The sequence below is a fragment of the Crinia signifera genome, chromosome 4 (assembly GCF_055691185.1).
Source record: "Crinia signifera chromosome 4, ASM5569118v1, whole genome shotgun sequence".
Lineage (NCBI taxonomy): Eukaryota > Metazoa > Chordata > Amphibia > Anura > Myobatrachidae > Crinia > Crinia signifera.
In genome coordinates, this window is record NC_139220.1 from 178043353 (window position 1) to 178065638 (window position 22286).

The 22286-nt window shown below is 41.7% G+C and overlaps 1 protein-coding gene across 6 annotated transcripts in view; it reads right to left on the reverse strand.

The window, feature by feature from the left end:
* Window positions 1-22286, reverse strand: part of CACNA2D1 (calcium voltage-gated channel auxiliary subunit alpha2delta 1) — a 657865-nt gene that overhangs the window by 528237 nt on the left and 107342 nt on the right. For all 6 annotated transcript variants that reach the window (XM_083183071.1, XM_083183072.1, XM_083183070.1 and 3 more), the window contains exon 2: window positions 6994-7075. In XM_083183071.1, coding sequence (XP_083039197.1) covers window positions 6994-7075 — 82 coding nt within the window. The remainder of the gene's footprint in view (window positions 1-6993; window positions 7076-22286) is intronic.

A 22286-nucleotide genomic window follows, 5' to 3' on the forward strand; every position in this document is an offset into this window, starting at 1 on the left:
AAAACCCAATCGACAAAAGTCTTTAAAAGAGAAGGAGGGTATGAGATATAATCAATGAATTATAGAGAAAGGGTGAGTAAAGCCAGCATGAAGAAATGAGAAAAGTCTGGTAAATTATCATAAAGAGATGACTAGACTAAGGCAGCAACGGCTGACATAAATTCATTAAGACAGAGGAGCAAAGAGAATTGATGTAGAGGAGTGGAAAGAGACAATTAAATCATAAGTTTCTGGCTGACATTCTCCAGTAATAAAACTAGAGGTGACAAAGCAATACTATATCTGGGAAGAAAGCTAAAATGATCAATATATATATATTTTTTTAAGTCATCCATTTTTTTTAGCTATATCAGAAGCTCTTCACAAGGTTATTATTATCCGAATCCCAAACCAATATTGAAGTATTTTGGCTTTGAAAAACATCACAGACAATATTAATATTAACACTACTGTGTGTCTATTTATTGCATGTTGCTCTCAGGCCAAAGCAAGACTAAGAATAATTAGTATACCTCTCAGTATGACTTAGAAGTGTGCAAGCTTCAAGTAGTGTAAGTCATCTTGGGAAGCCCTTTCATGCGGTACTTCCAACACTGCAAAGGTCAACAGACTGCAAGCTACACTGCTGTTAGCTTTCATTCCTGCTTTTGATTCCATACATATCTAGTTCACAAAAACACACAAAAGATTTGTTGCCTCATACTGCAGTAAAAACATAGAGGCAATGATTAAATATTAACTTTAAAGTTTAGCTGACTTTGTAGAAATAAAATAAAGATGAACTAGTAGATGTAACAAAAAGTCTAACCGCAAAACCTCACACTCAAATGAAGCCGCTATCCATAATTTGCTATAAAGCATTGAATAATCTTTATTAAAATAACAAAACAAATGTAAAAGTAGACAAGTTTGAAGAGCCCTATATTTACATAAAATATGTAGCTAGACATGTGGAATATAAGACATTGATTTGTATTGCAAAATGTATATTTTAATTTGTTATTGTATTAAAACCTTTAATTATATATCGAAATGCAACTGAACTAATTAAAAAGAAAAAGCCATTGGTGGCACATAGGAAGATATCAGCGACTGCTACGAGAGACATTGTGGGTTATTCCGACCTGATAGAAAAGCTGCTTTTTTCTCAAATGGACAAAACCATGATGCACTGCAGGTAAGGCAAATGTAACATGTGCAGAGATTTTGGTAAGGTTTGATTAAACTGAGATCTAAACTGCAGTGTAAAAATAAAGCAGCCAGTGTTAACCCTGCACAGAAACAAAATATCTCACTATGCACATTTACATTTACCCCCACCTGCAGTGCCGCATGGTTTTGTCCATTTAAAAAAAAGCCGTTTTGGGATCAGCTCTGAATAACCCCCATAGTGACTAGCAACTTTCCTGCCAAGCATTCTCTCTGTCCTATTCAGAGGCTTGTGGGTACAAACTGAGTCCCTCAGATGAAAACCACTGCTCACCGGTTCGCCTGCCCCCCCATGCATAACATAAACATCCATTCGCAGGCCATGGGGAAACACCCACATCATTCAATTGTCGTCTACCATCGAAAGACTCTCAGGTCACTTAGGATTTGCGTGCACACTCGACAGGAGATGGGTGGGCAGCTGACATCCTGTGATGTTAGATGGCCAACCCTCCACCCTCATATCACCGGGTGATTTCCGTGAGAATGCCCATGAATCGCTGTGCATCCCCATGGGTGCGAATAGCCACCGCCGCCCCACACCTCCTGCCCGCACTGTTGGGTGCGTGTGCCTGGCAAACATTTGTATTTGCAGATTTTTTAAATCAATTTCACCATTTCCCAGATTATCTTTATCAGTCAGAGGACTTTAAACATATCTTGACATACAGTACTCCTGGAATCATTTCTTGAATGTTAACAGGCAACTCCGTGTTTAGAGTATACTAGACACTCCTTTTACCGATATGGGAAATATGGCAGGTAAGCTGCTTGCTGCGATGTTGAAGCCTCCTTAGAACTAATGAGATACTATTGCAATTTAATCGTTTTTAAACTAACCCGTATACCACAAAACCCTTTGATACAACTAAAAATGCTAGATTATGGGAGAAAGCAAATCTCACTATTCAATAAGACTCCCGACATCTCACAATAGCCTAGTTAATGCCCTTTGATTTTGTGTTAACATGGGCTAATGGGCATTACTCACAAAACACAGTTTCAGTACCTGTTAACCAATGTGAGAATTACTAGATTAAGACCCTAAACCAAACACACACTTTAACATATGCCAGAGAGAGTTAGATTTTGGTGAGCTGTGTTCAAACTGGAATCTACATTACAGTGTAAGAATAATGCAGCCATTAATTTTCCTGCACGGAACCAAAATAACTCACTCTATATCTAAGTCTCTCTGCACATGTTACATTTGCCTCACCTGCACTGCACATAGTATTGTCCGTCTGCAAAAATTGCAACCTTGCTAACAGGTCTGTCAGACCTATTGTTCTAACAGCTAATAAAAAAAACATGTATTTTTGAGATGCGCAGATCTGGGTTTACCTGGAGCGCAAAGTGAGATCTTATTGGCTATCTGGCTGTCACATGTTTTGGAGCCAAAACATGTGACAGCTGATAGAGAATAAGGTCCCGTTTTGAGATCGGGTAAATCCAGATCTGCACATCTGTAGTTTTAAGTGAGTGTTTGTTGTGTGTGGTAGGATATGAGGATATGAGTGGTAGGGTATTTGGAGTTGGGGTGAGAAGAGTGAGAGGCATGCCACTCATAATAGGCTCCAGGCTCAGTGGTACTTTATTTAGTGGACCCTCTGAAAGAAGACACTGGGGCAGATGCATTAAGCCTTAACAAGAGATAAATGCAAGGGCGATAAAGAGAGATAAATGTCAAGCCAATCACCTCCTAACTGCCATGTTACAAGCTGTGTTTGAAAAAAGTCAGTAAGGAGCTGATTGGCTCGATGTTTATCTCTCTTTATCACCCTTACATTTATCTCTTGTTAAGGCTTTTTACATCTGCCCCACTATTTGAATCACAATTTACAGTATTTCTAACTGTTTGATTCTTTTAAACTCAGTACTACCAACCGATTCCATGGCAGGTATTCAATGCTGTTTGCGAGTGGTGACAGCGAGCAGGTCTTCCTGCTCGCTGTCTCCACTCACCCTGACAACATTCAACACACCCTCCGCATACGCCAATTCCCCCTCGCTCCGTTTTTTGAGCGAGGGAGAATTGGCGGATGCGGCTCCAGAAGCAGCGAGACTCGCGGCTAAAAACTGCGAGTTTTCTGCAGTAGCCGCGGGTCTCGCTGTTTTGGGGAATTCTCGCCATCCTGTGACGGCGAGGATTTCCCCAGAAGGTTGAATAGAGCGAGCGGCCGGCGCGGGGGTTAAACAGCGAGGATCGCTGGTTTTCTGCAATCTTGCTGTTTAACCCCCTCGCCGGCCGCTCGCTGCAGCATTGAATACCCCATCATGACTTTAGCTAAAATTGTTTTACATACAGATTTATTCATTGAATCATGATTATAGTGAATTCTTTATTCTGATCAATACATTTGCTCTATTCTTAATCTAACATAAAATCCGTGAGAATACATCATCTGTTAGTGGCTATACACAATTAATAATGCATTAACTGTTTCTTATACATTTAACATGCTTGTGTTATTATATTGTACATATCTACAGTACTTGAGTCTGCTTTGTATCAGATGTGCTTTATTCCTCTATAGACCTATTTATTTCAGCCTTGACCACCATGACCCTTTTTCAATGTATTGTAGTGAACAGCATTGCCAAACACAATAGAAAAAGAAGGGGGCATACTGAAAACATCACCATGGAGAATTTGACGAATGAAGGTTGGACTGGAAACTGAGAGAAAACAGAGGTGACTAAAAAGAGAAATCCTATAAACTATTAATATTTCTACGTAAATATTTAACAATTCTTTGGGCTTTGATGGCAAGAAGGCCCCTTAGGTGGAGGGTTCCAGCATCTATTAAAATGATTATTTTGTAAATATTACATAAGGCCACACAATAAACCAACAGTCATTTTCTCACTTACAGACTGTATCTGTTTTTCTGCTATACATAAGGAGTACATTTATTAAGCCTCAAGAATTCCTATCGCTGGTTGTTTTTTGCAGAGATAGTGTTTAGCAGGTTTTCCTTTTAACAAAGACTGTGGTGGAACAATAACCAGCAATATCTACAGATCAATGCTGTCATTTCATGATCATGATAATGGTAAGCAGTAAAGGAAACAAATGCATTTTTTTTTTAGCAAATATAACATTTTAAGTGCAGGTACACCATCGATTATCCGGCACCTGATGGAATATGGTCTGGATCCTCTTTAAATCTAGACACATCAGGTGCAATGGGGGAGATAGGCTGCTCGGGGAGTTACGGTGCAGGCGGACTTGCATAGGTTGCAGGTTACACTAGGTCAATTAGGCTATATGAGCTTTAGGTTTAGACAATGGAGAGGTGGGAGTGTAAACCATTGGGATGCCACTGTTTGTACCACAAATAATCTGGCAAAGTGGATAATCAAGCATAGAGCTGAAACTAAGGGTGCTTAGTCATAGAAGCGGTAGCATCCATGGGTATCCCTTTTAGGGATACCCATGGATGCTACCGCTTCTATGACTAAGTCCAAAAATACCTCTACCTTTGGACAAGCCCACAACAGATGTCAAAATTAGCCACTACTGCTCAGGCACTTAGGGCAGTTGGTATTAGCTCTACCGCCAAATTTATACATACGCTCAGGGGTGGTATAGGTCCTATGAACTAGATTTAGTTGAACCAATTCAAATCTTGCTTTATTAGTGGCATTTTGTATATTATATAGCACTTCCTGCCACTCTTCCCCTGTTATCTCCCCTACCTCTCTTTCCCACTTAGTTTTCAAACCCCCCCCCCCCCAATCCTTCATTTTGTTGTGCTTGTGTGAGGGCTCTATAAAAAAAAAGAAACCTCATGTCCATCCTTTGATCTTCGAAGTCATTTGGTTCTCAAACTGGACCCCTAGGGCATGCCTGATCTGGAAATATCTAAACTGATAACTATTAGGAAGGGAAAATCCATTTTTTACAGCTTGAAATGACCGTAGTCCTTTTTCATCATCTCTGTTATTCCCCTTGTCCCCCAAGCTTTGTTGAGCCACAGCTCTTTTAATTCCCCTAGACAATGAGCATTATGGAGTGATGTCTCTGGATCGACCCCTTGACTCCCCAACATCCCCTCCACTTGTCTCCATACCAAAACTGCCTGTTTGTCAGTTGGTGGCCATCTGCGCTGCATGTTGCCTGTCAATAGCCTATGAATGGGGGTATGCCCTGGGCATACAGACTCTATCATGGCTACTATCAATTAATTTTCCTGCCCTTCTTTTATCCATGTTTTAAGGAAAGCCATCTGAGCGGACAGGTAGTACAGCCAGAAATCAGGCAGCACTAGCCCACCCTCAGTTTTAGATCTAGTGAGGACCTTCTGTTTGATTAAAACTCTCTTATTGCCCCACAAGGAGATCAACCCCCCATTGCGCGATATATTCATCGGGGCAGGTATAGTGGGGAATGTTGTAATATATAAAGCAGTTTAGGCTGGATGATCATTTTAACGAGATTTACTCTTGCTGTAAGAGTTAATGGTAGCCTACCTCAAGTGTTTTTAGATTTAATTTAGTTCATTTATGGGGTTAAGTTTAAGGGTTCAAACTCAGAGATCTCCCTAGAGATCCGTATTCCCAGATACTGGAACTCCTCCACCTGTTTCAGGGGGGCAGAGACCACTGGGGACGGTGGATAGCTATTTCCATAAAGAAAGTAAACAAGACTTACTCCAATTGATCCTGAGGCCTGAGTATCTCCCAAATGTATTTATTATGAGAAGTACTTTGGGCAAAGCCTTTACATGGTTATGTAGGAACAACAGAGCATTGTTTACTTTATTAATAGGAAATGACAAGAATAATAGTCATCCCTTTAAAAATTGTTAATACAGGTATGAGAGCCACAATCCAGAATGCTTGGTACAGTATGTAGGGTTTTGTAGAAGTTTCTCTGAAATGTGGAACACATCCCCAAAATACACTATTCAATGCGACTGATTCGATTATCTGGGGTGAAAAAGGGTGGTAGCCTTGGGCTTTATCACCTGGAGCTAATCAATTCCAGACCCTTTATCACCGGGACCTATGAATTTGTGTGTCAACAAGGTCATGCACCCATTAACACCCAGGTTATTGGGGATTTGTTTTGCGTCTCTCCAGGTGTGTAAACAAAGTTCCTGATACATGACGTGGCCTAATTGAATAGCCCATTGTAAATAACTGCAACTGATTGTATTTCCCCTAAATTAAAATCCAATAAATATATTTCTTTGAACTGTTTAATAGTGACTTTAGATTAAATGATTGTTAAATCATGTGTGTCTGAAAAAAAGTAGAAACCTGTCTGTATTACTACATGTCTGTCTTAATAAATACAGTAGAAATTTCTCTTTTCAGTCAGGCTGAACTCTCTGGGGTTTTATTATAAAAGGTTCTACACCAATCTTAATGTCATATTTTAGAAATAGAGCAATATAAGTCTAAAAAAAGCCCATTGCCTTAAACAAACAGAACAGAAAACACCTGAATAATTGTTAATTGTTCAAGGTATCAATAAAGTAACAATGTCTTTGACCAAAATATCAAAAATTATAAACCAAAGTTTTCCTGTAAATCTAGGGAGACAAACGGAAAAAACAGGTAGAATTGAGGATTCAGAGATACAGTAAAGAGTGGAGAAATAGAGACGCTGCTAGGCATTGGATTGAGATCTCTCAAAATCCGAAAAGGTGTTAATGTAATAGTATATTACAACCAGTCTCTTTATACTACTAACCCTTTCAGCGCTGCTAGTATTATACCATCACGTAAGAATTTTCCTTAAAATAACAGATGCAAATTTTAGAAAATACTCACGTCTGCAAGTTGATCTACACCACTTGCTGTTCTTGCCAGAGTTACTAGATCATTCTGCATCTTCTCCACCCATTGTTTAATTCTAAAAACATAAAACATGTAAAATAGATTAAGTACAGAAAGATAAAAACAAAAAACACATATGATGATTATCTAAGTACTTTAGCAACACGGGTTATTCAGACCTGATCGCTGCAGCGCGATTTAGCAGTGCCATGCAATCACCCGCGATTAGAAAGCTGCTGCCAAGTCTGTGTGAAATCCCGCCCTGTACAAATCTGTAAACTTCTTAGGAAGGATTTCAAAAATTAGCTGGGTTGGGGATTCGCAGCAAATCCATTCGCAAGATGCTCATCATCAAATGATTTTTCCACTGAATGTAGTTTGTGCATAGCTTACTCGGCGGCTGCGATAGAAACAGTCCGATCGGAGACAGAGCTAACATCACATGATTTCCCCTTAAACACCTGGGCATGCCTGCATTTTCCCTGACACTGCCAGAAAACAGACGATTAGCACCCACAAATGCTGGCTTCCTGTCAATCAACTTGGAAACGGCCAGCGATACAAAAAAAAGCAGGATTTTATCGCAGGATGGCCTTGCACATTGACGCTACGATCCATATGCATGTGCAGTCTATTGATAATCGCCTGGTCTGCGAATTGCAGTCAGGTTTGAATAACCCCCAAAGTCTGCTCTTTAATACACCTCACATTCATTAAATGAATCCCCATTGCCAATTGAATTCCTCAACTGTTTTTGTACTAAATAAACACTGTTAATGATAACAATAGTTCACACAAAAAAAAATCAAGGTGCAAAAGAAGAAGTACAATATAGGGAAATATTAGCAAGATTAAACAGAACAGACCTTGTAACACTTGGGCTTGGTCAGCACAGATCCCAATACATCCCAATTTCAAACATAGCTACAATGCTGAAGCTTGTAGAGCCATGCAAGGAAAAGAAATGCAGGTGCACTGATATTAAAAACAATTATGGTAAACTCAGCGGTGGCTCCTACCTTCTGGTAGGAGAGAGAATGACGCCACATGTGACTTGCCCAGAGAGGAAAGCGCTGTCTCCAGCCAGCCAGGTCCCAGCACCTGCGCAATGCATCTGGCACACTCTGTGACAGAATGTGCTCATAACGGCTTCAACGGACTGCTTTGGATGCAACCCAGAGTAACCAGCTAGTGCTGATGAGCAGACAAGTAGGGGGAAATTTACTAAAGGAAATTTGTAAAAAAAATAGGTGTATTTGTATCCAGAAATACACTTATTTTTGACATTTACTATCCCAAAAATACGGCAATTCGTATTCGTATTGATAGCACATGAATACGAATACGAATTGCCGTATTTTCGGGATAGTAAATGTCAAAAATAAGTGTATTTCTGGATACAAATACACCTATTTTTTTTACAAATTTCCTTTAGTAAATTTCCCCCGTAATGTCTTAAGGTGCCCATACACGGTACAATTATTGTATACAATATCGCATCGCATCTCATCTCATTGCATCGCACAGGTTTTGCAATGCAATGAGATGAGATGAGATGCGATCTAGTACAAAAAGTATGCGCAGCACATAAGGAGCCCATACACGCTGCAATGCGCACAGTACAAAAAGTATGTGCTTGCACATACTTTTTGTACTTAGTTTTCATCACATTGCATCGCATTGCATGCACAACGCATACACAGGGCATGCAATGCGATGTGATGCGTGCTAGTTAAGCACGGAACGCACGCCCGTATCGTACCTTTTCAATTGTGGCCATTTTCAGACATTCTCTCCGCCGATGCAGTTTTGGCATTGTTATAAATTCAAATCTGCATTGACAGAATATAGTCAAAAATAGACACATTTTTAATTTAAACACGTGGATCGACGCGTAATTTTCTGTCTGACATTTGAAAAATTGGCACTTTAAGTTCTAATGCAATTGTATTTCCGCACTGATAATTATTTATCATTTATTAACATTTCTAGGTGGGTATTCAATCCTGGTCACGACTGTCGATCCGGCCCGAAAGCCGTGACCCTGGCCCGTTTTCGTTTTGTTTGACCGCAGATCGCCAGACGCGATTCAATGTCCCGCTTCGCGATCGGCAAAAAGGGGGTGTGTCTGTGTAAATGGCCGTGAATAGGCGATAATTGGCCGGCGAACGCAACAATTCACGGCCGAAATCGACAAAACAGACCCGACTGCTTTTAAAGTCGGGCCCATTCTGTCGATCTGCCTCTTCAATGCTGTTAGGAAATAGAGCATTGACTAGGCAGTCGCTGCTATTTCCCCTGTTGCAAATAGCGGCTGGGATTGACTACCCCCCATAGAGAATATTTGAACTATCGGTACTCTTTACCTAGCACGGCACCCATCGCGGCCATCGCGGGCATTGAATGCACTAAAAAATCGTGTGCGACGCGACCGACGCGATGCCCGCGATTTCCCATAGGGAAAAATGTTAAATGTCTCAATTGACCCGATTTTTCTGTTCAATGCCTCAATTGACCCGATTTTTTCATAGGAAACAATGTTAAATGGGCCACAGAGGCCAAATAGGCACCCTAAAGTGTGAAATGGCCCCCCAAATTGTTAACGCCACCCCACGATCAACGTGAACCCGAAGCGTGGTGAGCGCAGCGAGCCCGCGAGGGGCGGCGGTACGCGTCCTACGACCTTTTCATACCCCCACTATCCACGTCGGCGTGGAGTTGAGAATAGAATAGTGTGGCGAGCGCAGCGAGCCACCGAGTCCGAAGCGTGGCGAGCGCACGCGAATACCTGTGAAGCCCGCGAAGGGACGCGTTTACCTGTGAAGGTATCCGCGTCCCCTCGCCACGCTTCGGGCTCGGTGGTCGTAGGACGCTCGGTGGTCGAAAAGGTCGTAGAACGCGTACCGCTGCCCCTCGCGGGCTCGCTGCGCTCGCCACGTTCACGTTGATCGTGGGGTGGCGTTAACAATTGTGGGGGCCATTTCACACTTTAGGGTGCCTATTTGGCCTCTGTGGGCCATTTAACATTGTTTCCTATGGAAAAATCGGGTCAATTGAGGCATTGAACAGTAAAATCGGGTCAATTGAGAAATTTAACATTGATCCCTATGGGAAATCGCGGGCATCGCGTCGGTCGCGTCGCACCCGATTTTTAGTGCATTCAATGGCCGCGATGCCCGCGATTTTTTTACCTGCGATGCCCACGATCAAAATCGTGGGCGCCGTGCTAGGTAAAGAGTACCGAACAATCACATCAGTCTCTGCCCCAGTGGAGCTTACAATCTATGGAGGTCATTCTGGGTGATTCAGTCCCCTGCAAATTCGCAACAGGGACTGATGGTGAAGGCCTGCGCATGCGAATATTCACTTACGCGCATGTGCAGGCCTTCTCTGCAGGCACCTTCGGAGATTTGAATAGTCTCTGTGACACTCGCGCTGGGGGGGGGGTGGCATGGAGGAGGTGGAATGGGCATTTGAATGCGAGCACCCTGCATTTCCCCAAAAAACTGCAAAAGCGGGTGGGCACCAGGCTTCCGGGTACATAGACGTCAGCCACCCAACCTGTTCTCGGAGCAGGATGCTACAGATCAAGGTCAGCAGAGACAGCAATTAACCTACTCGTATATTTTTTGGGAATGTGGGAGGAAACCGGAGTACCTGGAGGAAACCCACGCAAGCATGGGGAGAATATACAAACTCCACACAGTTAGTGCCCTGGTGGGAAACGAACCTATGACCTCAGTGCTGTGAGGCAGTAATGCTAAACACTAATAATCCTGTCCAATATGCAGACCAGACGTGTTAGAAGTACCAAAACAGAGAGACTCCCCAGGCAGTGGGGTGCTAGAATGATCACTAATGAACTATGACATTAGTTACTATAGTAAGTAGGAAAGCTTACAGTGGCAGTCCTACCCATTTACACTCCACTTAAGATGCATTTCTGGTCTAACAGTACAAGCATCCAAGTTTTGCCCATAGGCACATGCCTCAGGGGCCTAATAGGAAATTCTCCACTGATTGTATCTTCTCACAAACCATTCAGCACCCATTTAAGCGATGAGAAAATAATGAGAAATAATAAGAGTCTGCAGTGCCATTAATTCTGTTCATCAATATTCCTGACCAAATTTACAAAGTAATCTCAAGCTCTGAAATCATTGCAAGACTAGCCTTGCCTTTTGGAAATGTTATAACTGAATCAAATATTGATGATATAGCAATTTACATTGTCATAACATAAGATAGTGTTGGGCTATATACTACTATGTTGATATAACTCTAAACGGATATCAAAACCACTGGATGCTTTTAGATTGCACTCTTAACTTGTAATTGTGAGAAAATATTTGCAACCAAGAAACCTTTAAAACATTAGGAAATATTGTGAAACATAAACAATGACAAGACATACTCTTCAAAGAAAACTGGAACAGGACATTTATTACCATAAAGCAGGGCTGGATAATTGCGGCCCGCCAGATGTTGATGAACTACACATCCCAGCATGCCTTGCATCAGTTTCAGCATGGCCACATAGCAAAACTAATGCAAAGCATCCTGGGATGTGTAGTTCATCAACATCTGGAGGGCCGCAATTGCCCAGCCCTGCCATAAAGGAACTTAAATATACATATATATGGAAAAATAAAACATTATTAAAATTATCCTACTTAAAAATAAGGCAGAACTTAGAGAATGCTTGTCTTTTAAACATAAATTTGAATGCTTTTTTTTCCCATATTTTGCTGAATAAGAAAGCTGAGCAAAAGAATACTGGTATCATGATGAATCATCTAACCTGGCAGATTGCTATTAGTAGAAATGAAATGCAACTCATTTAGATAAAGCCTACACATTGCAGTATCCAGTGTTAAGTATTTATGCCAAAATGGAAAATCTCATGCAAAACCTGGGTGCCATCCAGTTTGTACAATATACATTAAAATGGACCTAAATAAAGCCACTTTTAATTGAACATCAGAAATCAGAATACACAGTAGTACAGTATTTGTAGGCTTGCATGTGTTAGACTTAGTAAACTGTGACAGAATAAAAATAGTATATAACTTATTTATATTATACATCATGGAGAAATCAATGATAAACTAATTTTTTTTTTCCAACTAACAAATTACCAGCTCTCTGAGGGATATATATATATATATATATATATATATTAAAAAAAAACATCAATAGAATACATTTTAAATTGCCGCTGTATATAATTAAAATGTCACTGAGGTAAATATGAATTTTTTCATCGGCCTTTCAAGATTCTACAGTAAAATCTATATAAACTTAAAAATAAAAATAATAATAACTAAACATTTTTTAGTAATAATATTTAGGGGGGTATTCAATGTGCCGCCGCTATTCCCAACTGGGGAAATAGCGGTGGCTCCTTATTCAATGCTGTCTTTAGCGACAGCATTGAAGCGGGATCACGGAGAACGGGCCCGACTTTAGAAGCTGTCGGGCCCGTTCTGCCGATAATAGCCAAGGATTGTCGTGATCCCGGACGCAGGTCAACAATCCACATCCGTTTTCGCGGCCACGCCACCTTTGCGCTGATCGGCAGGCAGGACATTGAATCCCGGCTGTCGTTCAGGAAGCATCGACAGCTGTGGTCCTGGGTTGAATACCCCCCTCAAAAGTTAAAAACAAAGACCTAAACATTAACTGAAAACTATGTTTAAATTGAAAATGTGTCAATACTCAAATAAAGCATATTCTTTCCCATATAGCAGTGGTTCCCAAACCTGGTCCTCAAATACCCATAACAGTGCATGTTTCCAGGTCTCCACACAGAACAACAAGTGAAATAATTAGCTCCAACTGTGGATATTTTAAAATGTATCTGAATAATGAGTGCACCTGTGCACCTTCTGGGTGACATGGATAACGAGAACTGTTGGGGGTACTTGAGGACCAGAGTTGGGGACCACTGCCTTATAGCATTCATTGCTCCAGTGGATAAGTAATTGGCGCTTGCTATTGTCCTAGTTAATGATTATATCCAGTGGTGGATTTTACCTATGGTTTGCAGGACTGCAGCCCCCAGGTAAAATCTGTCACTGTGATCTGAAGCAGTGAAGTCAGATGCAGTCTGTGAGACTGTACTTGAAGCAGTGAAGTCAGATGCAGTCTGTGAGACTGTACTTGCTTCACTGTGACAGGCAGTGACTTTCTATTGGAAATCAAACCTGCCAGTCACCCAAGGCAGTCTCATAGGAGGTGTTCCCTCCCTCCGGGATGCCTCTATGGGCTGCTTTGGCTGCAGTCCGTAGAATCAGGGGTATGCGGATGCACAGTATTGTGGCCGATACTTGGTGCCTGCCATCTACATTGTACAGTTGCTGGGACCGGGATTTAGCTTCTATGGGCTGCTACATCGCGGCGGAGGCATCGCGGCCAGCGGCAGCACCCCTCCTACACTGAGGTAGGTGCTACTATATCCAAGTCCTATCTGTCTCTGACATATGAGTAAGGAAGTCATTTGCTGACATGCCTGACAAGGTCTACTCCAGTTTGAGTCAAAGTTTCTATGCAAGTTGCTCGGAAGCACCACCACTGACTTCCTATTTAGTCATCTTACTGTTGTCTACAAATTTTCTGTGTATCCATAACTGAAGATGAACAGGTAACTAGGTTTAAGTAAATATCAGTGTTAACATCTGTAGCATCAACAGCAGGGAGGAGCGGCTAGGTCAGTGGCTGGCAATGTACTGGCTAATATAAGATTCACACACACACACACACATATGAATTGGTGGTGAGTTATGACTATAAAAAGGATTAGAATACAAATATCATATAAATAATATAAGGATTATATTTATAAAATCTAAATAGCAGGTTACAGTCGAAACTCTGGAGTATATTGGAGTCTGACAGGTGAGGCTATGCCTCCCCTGACTGCATTTCACTGTTTAACAGCCAGATCCAGAGTAGCATGGAGGCACAGTAGTTAGCATTCCTGCCTCACAACACTGGGGTCATAGGTTTGATTCTATCCAGTGTCGTATCTGTGTGTGGCTCATTTATAATTCCTGTTTGTTTTGATTTCTTCCAGGTGTTCCACTTTCCTTTCTCTGTCAAAAACTGACTGATTAATGCAGGGGTTCCCAATCTTTTTTGATTCACGGCACCCTAGAGTATCAAAAACATTTTCACGGCACCCCTAGGCCAAATTTTTATTTATTAGATTGGGTTTATATGTGATTCTTAGGGTCAGTTATTTGGTAAAGACAGGATTTGCTTCTGTTTATACACATTTTATAATTGGCACTTGTTTTGCTCATAAATAATCAGCCATTAATAATTTGAATTGGTCCTGGATCACCAACCCAGGGCACCCCTGCAAGTGTCCTGAGGCACCCCAGGGAGCCACGGCACACAGTTTGGGAACCACTGGATTAATGGATAAAATTGACCTAGGTCTTCAAACCCAAAAGTTCCCGCAATAAAAATTCTTTAAGTCCTACTGAGAGAAAGGCACAATACAAATTCAGAATTCTAAGTCTAATGGTCAAAGAACTCCTCAGTGACTTCTAATATCATTTGGTTTCACAACTTTCAGTGTAATATCTGAAATACAATGTGCTGTATGAATTATTATTAAATATCTCATACTTCACTTTTTATTACTGCAGAAGTGTTGCATGTACTAATCATATTGTTATGAAAAGGTATACGCCAACAATTAAAATATATCAATTGTACAGTTTCTGTCATCCATACTTTTAGTGACTGTAAATGACCACCAGTTGAGTGTCTTCTATGATGTTTGTTATATCTCATTTATGAATAGAACTTAACAAAACAAAATATTCTCCTGACCCTTCGATATAAATGTTCATGTTGATGTCTTTACTTCTTGATGTAGTTTACTGCTGTTGATCATCCAGATTACTGTCACATAAACGCATGTTGGAATGTTACCAAAAGTAATGTTCTTCATAACCTGCAAAGCTTTACAACTAATAACTAGAACTGTGGGAAGCCCAAATAAAATAAACAAAATAACAGCACTGTAAAAATTGTTTGTACCATTTAATAGTAAACAAATACTGTGATTTAATATTGTGGTCATTATTTATTACCTTCATCTTCATATTGCAATACTAAAAGTTGCTAACTTGATAATAAAAAGTTTCGGATGCCATAAAACATTGTCTTGGTGCTGTGTTCACATGATATCACGAGTTTAATTTCATGGTTACAAATGCAAAATAAATACTAACCAACATAAATATTGCTAATAACTTACAGCCCGCTGTGTAAGAGAACCTCTAATTTCTACAGAAAAAAAATAAGTAAATCTAAAATTAGCTAGTTAATACGGCTCTTCTCTAGAATACATTTATTTTATACCGGACAAGATTCTCATTTGCATAAGGAAGATTTAAAAGACTATTATCTAAAATCCATAAATAATTCAACTTAGAACTTGTTGATAAATATAATAAAGATATTTATTTTTCTATATATTTCTAGTGTGTTATGCATTGGAAATAAGCATTGTTAGGATGAGTCCTCTCTCCTCTCCTGCGATAAATCACGCTCTGACAATTTAACCGCTCCCCTTACTTTTCTTGTCTGTTTGCTCACAAACTAAAGTCCTTGGGGAGAAGAAAAGGGTGGACTTAAGAGGGAAAGAAAAACACATCACAAAGAATTGGATCTGTGCTGAGAAATGCCTAGAACCATATTGCTAGCATGGGATGCCTTGTAAACAAATAATATTAATATATTCTCATGTCAGCAAGGTACAGCAAAATAATGAAAACAGAAGTGGTAGAGGCCCTTAAACCAGATGTGCACTGGCAATTAATTGTTTGTAAACCACTTCACATGTTTCGTGCACTGAATAGAAAAAGAAAATCACAGTACGCCCAATGTAGTTAATTAGACTGACAATGAAAACAATGTGCTTTTGATCTGCGAGCATTGGGTACAGGACACTGGGGGTGGAATCATCCCTGTACAACATCCCCTGCATGTGGTCTGCAGGGAGATTGGAACATCATCCAGCAGCACTAGCACTACTTTATGGCTGCCAAGGGCAACCCTACGCCCTGTGAAGCTGTCTGGGTCATTCCTGCACCCTGCAAAGCTGTCCGGGGCATCCCTGCACCCTGTCAAGCTGTCTGGGGCATCCCTGCAACCTGTGAAGCTCTCCAGGGCATCCCTGCACCCTGAAACCTGTGGAGCTCCATCCTTAGAACTCAACTTCACAGACGCCGAGGGGACATGGGCCGGCACAGGCACTGTCATCCTGTTATCGTGCTGGTCAGATCCACTTACACATGTGTCAAACAACTATTAGCCTCCCTGCACGTTAAACAACTCTTCTAATTGCGCAGTGCTTTGGTGTGACTCAGTAGTGCCAAGCATATTTTTGTGCGACTATTTCAATTAAAATGCATCTTATTCGCAAGGAAATGCACAAGCAGCATCTGCTTAATAAAATTATATGTTGCATGTCTATATTCTGTGTGCGACTGCAGCTTTATCTGCATACAAAATGCTATGTTAGTGTTTTACTTTGCTCTGCGAATAAGACATTTAAACGGAAAACGTCGTATGAAAAGACGATCAGTGCTACCGAATCACGCGGCGGTCCTGTGTTATGTGAAACGCGACTTGTAACTTGTAGCGCATGGAAGATAGATGAATGTGGACACATCTTTATAGCATTTGATCTACAGTTAAAAATAAAATCTATTCTATGCCTGCAATTTACCTCCGGTGAGTATGATGCCTTAAGGTTTAATAGAACCACTGTTGTAGAAATTAAAGTTTTTATAGCACACACAACAACAATTGTGAAGAGTCAAATACAGTTAACATCTGTTAGCTACAGTATTTTAAAATGCAGAAGCAGACAGAGGTTAGAAGGTCCCATACATGGAAGTGTGAACACCAAGCTCCTGGTCTGTATAATAATGTAAAAGACATCTGTTACTCATGGTCACGGCTTCTGCTGGGTGAGATGGACTTTTCCCTGTGCATTCCGCCAAACACTGCATTGATACCAATCGCCTAGAACAGGGGTCCTCAAAGTATTTTGCTCTGGGACCCATCAGACAATAAAAATAATTACAGGACCCCAGCAAGTTACTGCAGAAGGTCATCACATCACATGTGTAGTCAGCAGACAGCACATTCATGGAGGTATTAAAAGTAATTATAGCATACCTCCCAACATGACCCTCTCCAGGAGGGACATATTGCTCTGTTTCTGGACTTCTCTCTTAATTTATGATTACCATCACCTGTGGTGAAATGCCTTTCTTGACCATTAACCTGTTTAAAACAGGTGATGGCAATCATTAATTAAGTGGAAAGTCCAGAAACAGAGCAATGTGTCCCTCCTGGAGAGGGTCAAGTTGGGAGGTATGTTATAGTAATTAAGGCTGAAAAAAGACAGCCCATTAAGTTCAACCTATCTGACTTGTGGAGGCACAAAGTGATGCAAAGAGTCAAAAATAACAGACAATTCAACAGATTTTCCAGACTCCTTGAATCACTGACTGAGATTCGAAAAGTCATCAGCCTGATAGTCAGCAACATGGAGTCGTGGCCCTATGCTGAGAAGGACCTTGGGGTCAGGACCCACAGTTTGAGAACCGCTGGCATAGAGTATGTACTAACATATGCAATTACTACCAGAAAGGACAGCTTTCCCAATAAGAGCTTTTCATCGTCATCAACTTTGGTTACTGGACTGCAGAGGGTGCAGGGGTGGGGTGGGGATGCTGGGATCCTTCTCAGTGCTGAACGTGGAAAGAAGCCCATAGGCTAAAATATATGGAAATGTTTTAGTATATCCTGCCAGCTTTCAGTAGCATGAACTAGCATAATTACCCTAAACCAAATGCCAAGAGATCCAATTTTATACATCTAGTCAACTAAGATGGTACCTTTACCATAGCTTGTAAAAAGGAGGAGGACTTCTTCTTGTTATCCTCATTTCCAATGCCGGAGGATAATGATCCACCAAATGAAAGTGCAATTAACATTTTATTACACATTTTATTAAACTCAGATTTATCATGTCATATTAGATCCTCACTGAAAGAAATCAGGGCTGACATTTCTGAGCTGTATCAGAGAACAGCATTTTCTGACTTGGTGAAATGCAACAAGCTCAATAGCGCGCAGGAAAACACTGATGACTAAATATATTAATTCGCAATTTGCAGGAGTAGGAGTGATTCCAGCGAGACAGTCACTAGATTTAAAGCAGCAATTATTTTAGAGGCAAAGTGCAAATTGTAGGCGACTACATTTGGTCGCCAAAACCGAGTTTATATGGTGGATATGAAAAGCTGCTCCTACCACAATTATCAGACTCACACTTACAGATGCCGTTCTCATGCTCTGTGAATATACAGTCAACAAAAAATGCTGCTTCTTGGTTGTTATTATTATTATATTAATCAGTTTTTATTTTCTACTTTACTAATGTTAAATAAAATAACCAATATTGTTTGTTACTTTGTACAGCTTATATACGCCTACACTTGCTGTCCAATAGTTCTGTATCTATTTCAATGACTCTTTTTAGAAAATGGACTGAATTCTGCAAAGTACACAGACAATGTAGAAATCATCAAAACTTTTTTTGGACAAATATAATAAAACAAATGTTACTTTTTTTTTACCAATATAGGTTTCTCTCCAGAATAAGCTGTACCCTCACACATGTTTTTCATACTTATTAGGTACCGTATTTATCGCTCCATAAGACGCACCTGACCATAAGACGCACCTAGTTTTTAGAGGAGGAAAACAGGAAAAAAAATATTCTGAATATTCTGAAGGGATCCGGGCAGCAGGGTCAGCCAGCGCAGGGAAGGGATCCAGACAGCAGATTTAGCCAGCGCAGGAAAGGGATCCGGGCAGCAGGGTCAGCCAGCACAGGGAAGGGATCCGGGCAGCAGGGTCAGCCAGCACAGGGAAGGGATCCGGGCAGCAGGGTCAGCCAGCGCAGGAAAGGGATCCGGGCAACAGGGTCAGCCAGCACAGGGAAGGGATCCGGGCAGCAGGGTCAGCCAGCGCAGGGAAGGGATCCGGGCAGCAGGGTCAGCCAGCGCAGGGAAGGGATCCGGGCAGCAGGGTCAGCCAGCGCAGGGAAGGGATCCGGGCAGCAGGGTCAGCCAGCACAGGAAGGGATCCGGGCAGCAGGGTCAGCCAACGCAGGGAAGGGATCCGGGCAGCAAGGTCAGCGCTGGCAGACAGCCTCTAAACCCCCCCCCCACTGAGGCATCCTATAGTTCCCCCTCCTACCTGGGCAAGGCAGGGAAGTGATCCAGCTGGGCAGCAGGGTCAGGTCAGCAGCGGGTTCCTGCGGTGTATGTGATATCAGCGGCAGGGTCCCTGCAGCGGATCCATACATCACAGGGACCCGCTACCAACCTGACCCTGCTGCCCAGCGGGATCACTTCTCTGCCTTGCCCAGGTAGGAGGGGGGGAAGGTACCGTGGGAGTGCCCGGAGTAGGTACACGGCAGAAGGCAGCTGGTCAGGTTACCACTGTTGTATATGGACGGGGGCACAGGGACGCTGCTGTGCGGCTGTTACGTTGCTGACTGGCGGCTGGCAGGGTGCGGGCTGGCGGCCAGTGACAGCGTGTACCACGTTGTTTGTCTCCATCCCCGGCTGCTCCAAAGCCTGACCTGGTACACACATTGGATGCTACTGAGATGCCGGGCAGCAGAGAGCAGACCCGGCGGGCTCCATCTGCGCTGGCTCACCCACGTATTCACTCCATAAGACGTACACACTTTCCCCCCACACTTTTTTGGGGAGAAAAAGTGCATTTTATAGTCTGAAAAATACGGTATATACCAATAGTTTTTCACCCACCCATGCCAATTTATATTAAGATACTACAACCAAAATACACAAATGTAATAAAAGATATGTAATACCACTTTGGGCATTTCGTTTATTTTCTGCACACACTGTTTAAATATATTGTGGAATATGTCACTTAAAAAACAAGCTGTTGTTAAGCATTTTAATGAATAGGAAGTAGGTGGCCACACCGGTTCACTTCGCAATAGAGGAACCATTTCACTTTCAGGCTAGTCAAGAAAATGTTTGAACTTTTCTCCATAATAATGTCTAATTTAGGACTAGTGGAACATGATTTAAGGTAGATAGAAAAGCCCAGGAATCTGACAGCATGACTGACACATCATCCTCTTAAAACAAATGCCTTTTGCTAATGGCTTTTCTTCAGACTACCAGGATTGGACTGGCCCACAGGGGTCTATGGAAAACCCCCTTGGGGGCCCCACCTCCTCCTCTGGGGATCAGGTTGCAGCCTGTGCCTTTGAATTATACATTATTTGTATGTTATCTCATATTGCCCAGGATTATGGTGTATTCTCTACAGTGCATTGCTGTTATTAATCTGGTACATTATCATGCATGCAATAGTACTATTTAGTATTTATTTACTATACATATTTATCAAGGGGCCCAGACCCTATACTCTAATGGTTAGCAAGCCTCTGTGAAAGCTGGTGACACCCTCCTCTGGAGCCTGGCGATACATCTAAACATGGGCCCCTACATTCCCCAGGTGGGCCCTTCATGCCCCATTTTGGCACTGCAATAAAGGCCCTTATTCAGATCTGATCGCAGTACAAATTTGTTCTCAAAATGGGCAAAACCATGTGCACTGCAGGTGGGGCAGAATAAACATGTGTAGACAGAGTTAGATTTGGGGGAGACATTTGTGTGCATTATTTTTATACAGCAATTTAGATTTCAGTTTCAACACACCCCACCCAAATTTAACTCTCTCTGCATATGTTACCTCTGCCCCACCTGCAGTGCACATGGTTTTGCCCATTTTGAGAACATATTTGTACTGCAATCAGATCTGAATAAGGGCTAATATATCATGCATGAATGAATAAGGTATTTCTTGATAAATTCTTGATAATGTGAACACTCCTGGGGGACACTGACTGTGGGCCAGCTGTATCAAACTTCAAAAAGTAATTAAATGGAGAGTGATAAAAATTAGTCAATCAGCTCCTAACTGCTATGTTACGGGCTGGGTTTGAAAAATGACAGGTAAGAGCTGATTGGATGGTTGTTTAAAGGTGGACATACATCAGAAAGACATTGCACCCAATCATACAATCTCAATGGGTTGTAAAATGGATTGTATGCAGATTGTGTGCACATCATGTGCACACAATCATACAATGCCAGCCCCGGGAGATTGCAGGATTGGTCCTCTGATCTGACATGCTGCACGTCAGATCAGTTGGGATTGGGAGCAAATTGCATGTGCTTTTAAGCACATGCAATCTGTCATTTGATGGCTCATACAACCAGAGTCATGTGACACTCCCTCCCTGACTAGCAGAGAAGAGAGGTGCAGCTTCCGGGCGTTCCGTGGCAGTGAAGACGCTGTGAGCCTCAGAAGTTTCCAAGCGGCAGACGGGCGAGGGGCTGGACAGAGCGGTGAACATCCTTGTGCACAATTCTGTCACAACCTTAAAAACAGTTTTCAGAGGATTGCTGCATTAGGGCTATTTAATAATGGCATAACACAGCAGATGTGAGCAGATTGGTAGTTGCTGGCAACCTGTAAATAAAAAAAAACAAGGATTTTTGGTACTCATATCCTTTTGATCCTAGTAGGCCAGCCCCCTATTTAAATGAAGCTTCAATCATACAATCATGCAGCAGATGAATTGTGTGACGGATTGTGAGTACATTCTGTGTCCAAAAAACACCAAGGACTGTCGGGGAGTTTAAGGGAAATTGGACACAATCATGATTGTAAGACCGGTCTTTCTGATGTATGGCCACTTTATCACTCTCCACTTTATCACTTTTTTGAAATTCGATACATCTGGCCCTGTTTGAGTGTCTCAGTTCTTATCTCAAATTACAAAGGTCAATTCTTCAAAAGTTAGGCTATCTTCTTGTATTCTCAACTATAAAAACTGAATACGACAAATCCATTTTAGCTGTCTGAGAAGCCACCAAGTCATCAAATGGCTTATCAATTACAGAAGCCCAACGATATCAAGACACGCATATGGTAGTTATATGTTTGTAATACTAATAGGTTTTAAATTCCCTGCAAATCACTGGACAGTTGGTCCTGCATCCTGTTAATGTACTCGTTACCACCTAGCAAACAATTGCATATCTAATGCTGTGTACACACGGGGGCGATAGGGGCTGAAATCGCTGGGAATATGGTCGCAGGCGACCATGTTGCCAGTGATGGGAGTGTGCCCCAGC